The 10,780-nt window shown below is 48.5% G+C and overlaps 1 protein-coding gene across 2 annotated transcripts in view; it reads right to left on the bottom strand.

Moving 5' to 3' along the window:
- Positions 1 to 1,334: 1,334 nt before the first annotated feature.
- Lin52 (lin-52 DREAM MuvB core complex component) overlaps positions 1,335 to 10,780 on the bottom strand; it is a 111,426-nt gene continuing 101,980 nt past the window's right edge. The window contains exons 6-8 of one of the 2 annotated variants that reach the window (XR_004114044.1): positions 5,556 to 5,672; positions 4,935 to 5,008; positions 1,335 to 1,347 (exon numbers count right to left, since the gene is read on the bottom strand). Coding sequence is in view for 1 of the 2 variants with exons in the window: in XM_031355239.1 (XP_031211099.1) it covers positions 4,992 to 5,008; positions 5,556 to 5,672 (134 nt within the window). In the remaining variant the exon portion in view is untranslated. Of the gene's footprint in view, positions 1,348 to 4,805; positions 5,009 to 5,555; positions 5,673 to 10,780 lie in introns of those variants that run through there. The other variant, XM_031355239.1, reaches the window with a different exon arrangement.

The following is a 10,780-nucleotide window of genomic DNA, read 5'->3' as shown; positions in this document are numbered from 1 at the left end:
TGGTCTGAGAGCTCATTCTAGGACAACCAGGGCTACAGGGAGAAACCCTGTTTCAAAACCAACCAACCAAACTTAAAGAAAAGCAAGAATTTACTGATACAAAGAAAACTCGTTACCAGGCCTATAATCAGCTACCTAGAGGACTGAGGAAAGGCGTGTCTTCTCACGATCCGTAAGTGGAGGGATGAGCTGCTGGAGGGTATCTGGAGAAGCCTACAAAGTAACAAACTGGAAAAAGGTGTTCCAAAAAGGAGTTCTTCCACCTCTTCAAGTTTTTGTTTGTTTTTAAAAAGTAGAACAGACGTGGTGGTGGTGGTAGTGCTTGCCTTTTGTCCCAGCACTGGGGAGGTGTTGGCAGGCAGATCTCTGTGAGTTTGAGCCTGGTCTCCATTGTCAGTTCCAGAACATCCAGAGGTACACAGAGAAACCCTGTCTCAAAAAAAAAAAAAAAAACCCAAGCCAAACCAAAAGGAAACAAATGTACAACAGAGAACTGGTTTGAGAACTTTTAAAACCTGCCCTGACGCAGGATTGAGAGGGTCCAAGGGCTGAGGGGCTCAGCATGAAGAACCTAGCACGTCTAGATGCAGTCTCTTGCCTTCATCCCTTTATGATGAAGTCACCAATGAAGTAGGGCTGAGGGCACTGGCTCCAAACTAGTCTCTGGGCATTGAGTATAGAGCCTTGAGCATGCTGAGGAAATGCCCTACCTCTGTGCTACCCAGCTCCCATCTATCACAAGAGCAGGGTGACCTAGTGACTTAGCCTTTCTGTGCCTCAGTTTCCTCCCTTCTTTCTTTTCTAACTTTTACATTTATTTGCTTATCTTCATGGTCACTTTCCATGGCTTATATGTGGAGGTACTTGCAGGAGTTGGTTCTCTCCCTCCACTTTTATGTGGGTCCTGAGGATTGAACTCATGTTGTCAGGTTTGGCAGCAAATGTTTTTTTGTTTGTTTGTTTGTTTTGTTTTAAAGTTATTTATTATGTGTAAGTGTTTTACCTGTATGCCTGCAGGCCAGAAAAGGGCACCGTATCTCATTATAGATGTTGTGAGCTACCATGTGGTTGCTGGGAATTGAACTCAGGACCTCTGGAAGAGCAGATACTCCACTTAACCCCTGAGCCATCTCTCTAGCCCACACAGCAAGTGTTTTTAACCTACTGAGTGCCCCATCCAGTATCCCCACCCCGTCCCCGTTTTTCCTTTGAGACAAGGTCTCGTGGTGACACACGCCTTTAATCCCAGTACTTGGGAGGCAGAGGCAGGTGGATTTCTGAGTTCAAGGCCAGCCTGGTGTACAGAGTGAGTTCCAGGACAGCCAGGGCTACACAGAGAAACCCTGTCTCGAAAAACCAAAACCAAAAACCCAAAACAAGTTGTCCCATCTGACTTCAAATTCTCAAATTTCCTGTCTCATCTTTCAGAGTAGCTGGGATTATAGACATAGGAGGAAGCCTTCTGACTGAGACAGTAACAGGACTGGACTCTGAAGCTCTAAGACTTACAGGGACTCCCTCCTATTTGGCCTGAAGCAATGACGCCTTCAACTGTAACCTGTAACCATCTCTACTCAGTGCTATCCCCTGAACAAAAGGAAAAACCTCTTCTATTCAGCAGACCTCCCACTGTTCCCCAGACGTCCTGTGGTAGCTGCTAGGTCCTCAAGAGCCAAGTATCTTCACCCCATCTCAAATTTTTCTCGTGGCCTGAAAGCAAGGGCTGGAGTCATTTTCCTGCAGCTCTGAAGACTGTGGACAGAGAGAAAATATGTCCGTGTCCTCCTCCCCCCACGCAACGCCCCCTGCAGTGTGGTGCAACCACAAGGGTTGCAGAAGGGAGAATCCAATGAAGAAACACAGTCAGGGGAGAGTTTGGCCTCACAATCCAGTTCCCCTTAATATCTCATAATAAGGTGCTGTCAACATGAGTTTCCTGTTCAAGAAGATTTGCTAAGAAGGCTGAGGGAGGTCAGAGGTGCTTTCTGGCCCTCCTGGTGTGGGGCACACAGGCCCCTTCCTCACCTTCTCCCCTCTGCAGTCCAAATAGATTCATTTGTCAGACTGCGTACCCAGGTTCCATGAATCCGGGACGGGGCATTAGAGGCCCTTGAGCCGTCAGAGCCTCCTCAGAGATACCCCCAACAGGATTTTGTTTTTTTTCTTTTTTTCTTTTTCTTTTTTTCTTTTTTTCTTCGAGACAGGGTTTTTCTGTGTAGCCCTGGCTGTCCTGTAACTCATTCTGTAGACCAGGCTGGCCTCGAACTCAGAAATCCTCCTGCCTCTGCCTCCCAAGTGCTGGGATTAAAGGCGTGTGCCACCACTGCCCGGCCCAGGATTTTGTTTTAATATGAGGGGACTCAGAGCATGACCAGGAAGGTAGGCATGGGGGTCCCAGGGAGACAAAGCTCCACATGTAGAGGGATCCAGAATGCTAATGCTGAGACAGTGGGTTGCTCTGAGAGAAGCCTAAACATATGGATCGGCCTTGGCCCCTCTGAGTGACAACCCAGTGGGTGACCTGACCTGGTGTTCAGATTGGCTGCTGGCTGCCCACTCTGCTTTCCTGTGGAATCCCTGTTAAACAGTCTCTCTTTCCCCGGGGACAGACACCGAGCTTCTCAGGTGCCTCACTGTAGAACTAGCATGAGCTCTTGAAGAGAGCTGGAAACGAGGCCTGGTCGCCATGTACCGGCCGGCTCTAGAGCGTCCCGTATGGGATTGCTCGTACAGTCCTGTGGAGCTAGGACAGGCAGAAACACTGAGGGGTCAAGGCTGGGGATGGAAGCTGTGTAAGAACAGGGGCTGTGATCTCTCTTTTCCCACGCCAGCAGGGGCTGCTGGAATTTAAGAAAGTAGTTCAGGCATAGTGGGACATGCCTATACATCCCAGCACTCAGGGGGCTGAGGCAGGAGGATCATGAGTTTGAGGCTAGTGTGGCCTATACACATAGTGAGACCCTATCAAACAAAACTAGACCAGTGCATGGGACAGAGGAGGACAGGAATGGAGCCCCGGTGGGGACTGTAGGGAGAGGCAGGAGGAGCTGGCTGTATGCAGGTCAAAGGATCTAGACATTCTGGGCCTGGGCTTGGACGGGGCTTGCTGTGCACCTCTGCCTGGAAGCCTCTGGGATAGAGGAGGTGGACAGGATGAGGTCATGCTGTGGTCTCTCCAGGGGACCCGTGGGTTGGTGACAATGAGCTTGGTGGTGAGACCATGGGGGCCATAGGACAGTAAGGCAGCCCGGGGGGCTGAGGAGGGCAGAGCTGGGTTTCTATCCCTTTTGTGAGCCGTTTTAATTCGTGTAAATGAGGGTTTTTAATTTGTTATTCTGGGTTTTAGTTCTATTACCGTCTCATTTGCCTCTAAACCCTATTTCGCCTCAGGCTGGACCGAATTCCATTTGATGCATTAGAACTAATTCTCCTCCTAAGGGGTTAGACGTTTTCTCCCCACACAAAAGTCGCTTATTTTGGATAAAGAGACGATTAGATTTATCTTTAATATTTTAATGGCAGCTGGGATTAGCGGGCAAAGAGCCCCAGCCAGGGCTGTTCTTCCCGGATTAGGTTCTGATAAACTCTCAGATGGGGAGCCCCCCTCCAATACTCCACTTTCTGTTTTCTACAAAGTGCTTTTTATTTTATTTATTTATTTTTTGTGGGAAAAAAATTCCCTTGTCTTTTGGAGCATCATAAATTCCATTTGCTGTTTTCTATTAAATCAAGTTGATTAAATTCGTTGTGACTCTTTGCACATAGATCTTTTTAATTTTAACGTCTCCAGCATAAAATCTTTAATGGTGCAATTTAAAATTGCTGCAATATACAGTGCAGGCCCTGATCAAGCAGATGGAGATGAGGTTCTGCCGGGTGGGGGGTGTCTTGTCGGGAGGGAGGTGAAGTGAGGAGAAAGCAGGGGATTGACTCTTCCCTGAGTAACTGAGTGTGACCCCAAGTACCCCAGGCTCAGGCTCCTTTCCATCCACACGGGGCTTCAGGCTTTCCCAGGCACGCTGGCCAGGATGTACGGAGGACCTGCCATGTGGGCTTCAGGCTTTCCCAGGCACGCTGGCCAGAAGGTATGGAGTACCTGCCATGTGCTCCTTACTGTGTGTGTCCTGTTAATACTCCTTATAAGAAGGGTTATATATAGGCTGAAGGTCACACAGCAAGTTGGTGGCAGCCATTGAGTCCAGTTTGTTTGGTCTGTGGCCAGCCCCCCATTTCAACTCTCAGAGCCTCTATTTCTTTACTGGAAATGGGATGATCAGTTCTGTACCAACTTCTGTGGCTTTGATAAAGACTTATAGGGGCTGGCTTGTGAACAGTCCAGGGCTGGGCTTTCCTGGAAATCTGGGGGATCCTTCTGACCCATTTTGGACCAGACACCTTGCCACCCCAGGGTAGAGCTGTTTTTTTTTGAGGCCTTGGGAATTTTCCCTAACTACAGGTCTTGGCTGCCTCCCTCCCCTTAATTTCCCAGCCCCCAACCCCCAGCCCTTTCTTTCTCTTGTCCCTCCTTCTGTAATCTGACCTCATCAAGTCCTGGGAAGGCTGATCCACCGGAGCAAATCCCTCATCCGGAGGGCCAAAATCAGCTTAATTTGTAGCAATTTGAAGCAGGTCTTTGCCAGGATTTGAATATCAAATTATCCCATAGCCTAGGCAGGCCTGGGAGCTTCTCCTACCCCCATCCCCCAACTTCAATATAGATGGATGAGTTCTGAGATCTATGGGGGACACTGAAGAGACCGGACTGGGCCAGAGGATGCTGGTGGGTATCAGGTGTGCTGGGGAAAATGAGGGGCACCAGTCAGCCCATCCTTATAAACCACTGTCCCTCCCAGGCCCTGTAGGAGGACAGGTGGGGATAGGAACTTCCTGTTTGGGAGACTGGTTCCCTTGTCAAATATATTGTCCTTCCTTACCTTCCACATCCACGAATTCTGAATTTATGAATTCTAGCAACCATGAGTGAACAATCTTCAGAAAGAACCTGCACCTTCAGGGAACATGGACAGATTTTTCTTGTCATTCAATAATACAGTGCAAAGTAAAAATAATACAAGCATACAGTTTACACCACGCTCACATTGTAGTAGTTATCATGAGAGGAGCTGAGATGGCCCAAGGGACATTCATGAACTATATGCAAATATTCTGCCATATGTCTGTTTGTTTTTTCTAAGACAGGGTTTCTCTGTGTACCCCTGGCTGTCCTGGACCTCACTCTGTAGACCAGGCTGGCCTCATAACTCATAGACCTGCCTGCCTCTGCCTGCCTGAGGCTGAGATTAAATTCCTGTGCTACCACCGCTCAGCTCAAAAGACTATTTTGATGTCTAGGAAAGTCTGGAGAAATCTCATCTGACCAATCAACAAACACTGCGCACACTCTTTTTTCTCACCCAGTGTCTAGGGGAAGATCCGACCTTCAGTGCTGCAGGCCATTTTCTTTGCAGACTGATCCATGGTGACCCTGCTTGCCCAGGCTAGCCACTATATCTCGTCGATCCTTCTTGTCAGTCCTGTTTCCTCTGGCAACTTACCTCTTGATTCCTGGTGTGTCCTTGGGCCTGGAAGATGTCCACACATGCCCACCGCAGGGGATGCATGGCCCAGACCCAAGAGCAGGAGTTGTATCTGTCTCATGGGCCTGTCATGACCTGTGGGATGTGAAAGAGTCCTTTGTAAGCCTGTCTGTCCACCCAATAGCAAGAGGAGAAGCCAGCCAGGTGTGGAGGGGGGAACATACCTTTAATCCCAGCACCTGGGAGACAGACACGGGAGGGTTTCTGTGAGTTCAAGGCCAGCCTGGTCCAAAGCTCTAGGCTAGCCAGGGGTACACAGTGAGCCTCTATTAAAAAAAAAAAAAAAAAAAAAAGCCATTCTCTGAATATTCGGAACTCTTGTCTAGAAGCAGACAGGCAAACAGAGACTAAAGCAGCAAGTAGGACAAGTCCCGGGTGCTGACTTAGCAGCCAGTCTGTAGTACTAAATGCTTTTTCCTCCATTCTTGGGTTTCATCCAGAACCCTTGGAGGTGGGGACTGCTGTGACGAACACCTACTTTACAGAAGAGTAAACTCAGGCGCACAGAGATGAGTAACATGACCTGGGTCATACAGGAAGCTGAGGACCTGAGGCTCGCCTCTAGTCAGACTTCAACCTATCCTCTTACCCTCTTTCCACGGTGCCACCCACCCATCTTTATCCAAAACTGTCCTAGTCAGATGGATGGACAGAGTGATAGACAGACATCCTGAATAACATTGACTTGCTGTATTTAAAAATAAAAAAAACTTAAAAAAAAAAAAAAAACCGTGTGTGAAGTGTGGAGTTCAGAAGACAACCTTAGAGAGTCAGCTCTCTCCTTCCACCCGGTGGGGTCCTTGGGACAGAACTCAGGTGATCAGCAGTGGTGGCTAGTGAGTGCCTTTACCTGCTGAGCCACCATGCCAGCCCGGTCATCTATGTTTTTGAAGTTGTTGTTTTGGGAAAGAAGCAAAGAAGATTTAACCTGCATGAAGGCAGTCGCAGAAGGGGTTCTGATATCTTTATTCGTTGACTGATGCACAGAGAACTGCTGATACTCAGGCTAAAAAAATCCGTAGCCCCTCCTCTCAATCAACTCTCACTGTAGGAGGCTGAAAGCCTCCCACATAGACAGGGCCACAGGTATTGATGGTGGGAAGTGAACTGCATGGGAGACTGGGGGCATCAGCCCAGGCTTCCTCTCCAGAAGGTGTGGGAGAGGGAGACTCAGAACCGAAAGGACCCTTCAGATGCTCAGGGTGAGGAGAGACAGCCCTGGACTTCACTGGGCCAGGTTCCCTGTTTGAGACAGTCCCTCCCCAGAACTGTCCTAGGCTAACCCATGCAATTCTTTCCCTCACCACATACCCCAGAGAGGCAGATTCCTTGGTAGGGAGATCTGTGTACCCATAATACCATGTGCTCTGAGAACCCTGATCTTAGACTGAGTAGAAATCAGTTAGGGGCTCTTATGGGCAAGGTGGTTGCCTTGGGAGAACCCGGTGGTTTTCTTCTAGGAAGCCTAGAATTCAGGGCATGAATAGACCCCCAGATATGGCTCAAACTGCTTAGAAGGGAGTCAGAGCAGCCATCCGGTCTCTGTGCTGTCGTGGGAATCAACCCTCAGGCTCTTGTCTCTGGGGTGGTCTGCCACCCACCCCTGAGCTCTTCTTACCCCGGCCCCCATGTCAGCCTAGCCTGGTGGCCAGGGCAGCTTTCCTGAATAACGATGGTATTGGCTCAGATTAAGGGCAACTAGCTGGCTCTTGGCTTTTCCTTTTTATATAACAACTAATCTTCTTCTAATCAGCCATTATTAAATTATATTCCATTTTTAATTCATTCACAGATCACCGTTGGGACAGCTGGATGGATAATTGGGGAAGAGATAATTTATGTAAATGAGGAACAGCAGCAGAAGGTGGGGGAGAGGGAGACCCAGAGCCAAAAGGACCCCTCGGATGCTCAGGGTGAGGAGAGACAGCCCTGGACCCTGGCTGGCTGTAGTGGGGGGTGGGGCCACTACTGGGTGGCATTAAACTGAATACTTCTGGAGAATGGGAGCATAGACTGGGGGTAGTTATTTTGGGCATCTATTCTGTTTTTCATTGTGTCCTGAGAGGCAATAGATTGCCTTGGAGAATTCTGGGGCGGAGTATTTTGCAACTGCATCTTCCCACAAGCTGTCTGTTAACCTCAGTTCTCACATCTGCAAAATGGGAGTAATACAAGGGCTGTCCTGTAAGAGTGCTGGTAGTATGGAACTCAGTTCAAAGCCTGGGGCGCCCAGCACTCTTAGGAGGATTATAAGCACTGAGTCCCAACCTTCCACCCCCCGCCCTCCCCCACACCTGACCTCAGCCAGGAGACATCCTTGGCATGTGTGATGTTGACAACCTGTATCCTTGATAAAAGCCACATTGGTACCAACACCTTGAGGGCCCCTCTGCCAGACGCTGACTAAGCGCTCTATATGCAGTGTCTTCTGGCTTCGGAACAACTGTTTGAAGGGGGAGCTGCTGTCTCAGTTTTACTGTGGACACAGGGGTCTCTTTCCATCAGTCAGTCTTGAAACAGAACCCTCACAAAAGTCCTGGGAGTTGCCTAGAAAGGAGATGGAGGGAGAACACTTCTAGCATGGGGTAGCTCTGGGCATTTCCAGCTGGGGGACAGGGGTGCAGTGTGGGGTGGGGGACAAGAGACTCATGAGACAGAGAGCCCAGAGGAAGGCCATTTCAGGGGCTGGAGAGATGGCTTAGCGGTTAAGAGCACTGACTGCTCTTCCAAAGGTCCTGAGTTCAATTCCCAGCAACCACATGGAGGCTCACAACCATCTGTAACAGGATCCAATGCCCTCTTCTGCTGTGTCTGAAGACACCTACAGAGTACTCAGATACATAAAATAAATCTTAAAAAAAAAAAGGAAAGAAAAGAAGAGGGCCATTTCAGGAAGGTGTGTCGGACTGCTACAGGCTAGTGAGAGAAACTGGATCTTCACCCTTCTTGGCCCTTCTTTGAGGACCATAGAAGTCGGGGCACAGGTAGTTTGACAAACACTGAAGGGTGGGTTCTGCATGTGCCTGGCAGGACCTGGCAAGGAGAGGACCTTGGAGCATTCCCAGAGGGAGGGAGGGGATTAAAGGGGACTCGGGAGGGTGGTCCCAGAGGGTCCATGTAGAGTAATGAGATTAGGCCCCAGGCAGAGCGAGTGAAAGTTCTTAGCATGTGGGGCCTCTGTCCTGCCCTGCACTGCAGCTGTCATCCATGCCTGGGAGAAGTTACCAGCAGTTCCCTTCTCTCATGGGCGCAGGCTGGCACCCTCTGCCTCCCTAGAGCTGCTATGGTCATCTGCCAAGGGTCTGGCCTCTGAGGCTTAGCCTTCTGCCCACCCCTGACAGATGGGGCCACCCACACACTATGCTTTGTCATCACCCTCTGCCTTGGTTTCCCAGGATAGAAGGCTATGGTGATGATACCTCAGACCCTCCAAGGGAGAACTTTGGAGGCAGGGAGGTCTGGAGCCAGGTCCCTGGGTTTGACAGCTGTGTGACCCTGGATAGGTTTGTTAGTCCCTTGGTTCCAACTGACAAAATGGTTTTCACAGGAGAGGGCAGTGTGGCTTTAGTGCCAGGCAGTCTCCAAAGTTGAGGTCACAGGCCTGGGACTCACATTCTTTATTTTTAAAATGTTGTTTATTAGTCTATATTAATTATACAAAATAATGGCTTTTATTTTGAGATTCATATATCATATCATCATATGATACCATGTCATATCATATCATATCATACCATATCATATCATGTCATATCATATCATATCCACCCTTCCATTACCTCACTTGTCCCTACCCATCGCACCATTGATCATCTTCCCAGTTAGACCCGCTCCTACTTTAACTCGGAGGGACCTTTTTACATAGGCAAGGCTTTAGAGGACAGAGCACAGGGAAGAGCCCGCTCCTCACTCCCTCTCGTGGTGATGGAGCGCATAGCAGGGCGCAGGCACCTCGACTTGGGTCAGACTTAGAGCCGGAGCCCTTCACAGCATCCTAAGTTAGGGGTACCAGAAAGGCTTTCCCTCTTAACCATTGCTGACATCCATCAGGAGACCATCATTCCTTCAACTGGATGTCAGTTAAATGTTAAAAGAAAGCACCTCCACAGGGGCCACACATCAGGAGCATCTTTCTCATGGTGCGCAGCTCAAAGTTCGGCAGGAGGAGGAGGGAGCCAGCGTCTGCAGGGTGTGGATATCTGATGGCAATCTGCTAAGAGCTGGAAGCATGTGGAAGAGCCAGTGTGGGAGTCAAGAACCACAGGTGAGTTAGTCCCCCTGAAACCAAAGCATGTTCCTCGTGGTCCGATGACAGGCAGGACCGGGGCTGCAGTTACAACTTTTCAGTCCATTTTCAATAAAAACACAGCACAAACTTTCTCATGTTCTCCTCTCACATTTGACTCAGGGCCTATGTGCTGGCCTCCCTAGTGCTTTTAGATGACTTGAGACTTTATTAATCTCAGTGTCTTATTTTAAATTATTCAAGAACGATTTTCAAAAGAAATTTAAATATGGTGAAAAGAATGCAGCATGCGCTGATTTCCTGTTATTTAATATCATGGTGTCTTTGTTATGACTGATAGGAAAAATAGAACAAATTTCACACACACACACACACACACACACACACACACACAACATTAGTCCTAAATAAAGTTCATTCTTTATTTAAGTTTCTCTGGTTTTATTTAATGCTCATTTTGTTTGTTTCTCTCAGAATGTGGCTTGACATTGAGTCAGCATTATCACCTGGGCTGTGATTTTATTTCCTTTCATTAAGAATTATTTTTTGAAGCCAAGTGGTCCAAACTTTCAATTCCAGCTCTCAGGAGGCCAATGCAGGTAGATCTTTGTGAGTTTGAGGCTAGTCTGGTCTAATATTGAGTTCCAGGCAGCCAGGGCTCAACTAGAGACCCTGTCTCAAAACAAAACAAAACAAAACAAATAAAAAACAGAACAACAAAAAACATTTTTTTGAGGCAGGATCTCAAGTAGCTCAAGCTGGCCTCAAATTCCTCATATAACTGAAGATAAGCTTGACCTTTGATCTCTCTGCCTCTGCTTCCCTAGTAGCTCATTGTCCACCTTCACTACCACATCTGGGTTTCTGTGGTGCTCGGGATGGAATCCAGGCTTTGTGCATGCTCTACCAACAGAACTACATTTTCAGCCTAATTTTA

This window comes from Mastomys coucha, unplaced genomic scaffold, assembly GCF_008632895.1.
Source record: "Mastomys coucha isolate ucsf_1 unplaced genomic scaffold, UCSF_Mcou_1 pScaffold6, whole genome shotgun sequence".
Taxonomy (NCBI): Eukaryota; Metazoa; Chordata; class Mammalia; order Rodentia; family Muridae; genus Mastomys; species Mastomys coucha.
This window is presented reverse-complemented; position numbering and strand designations above follow the sequence as displayed.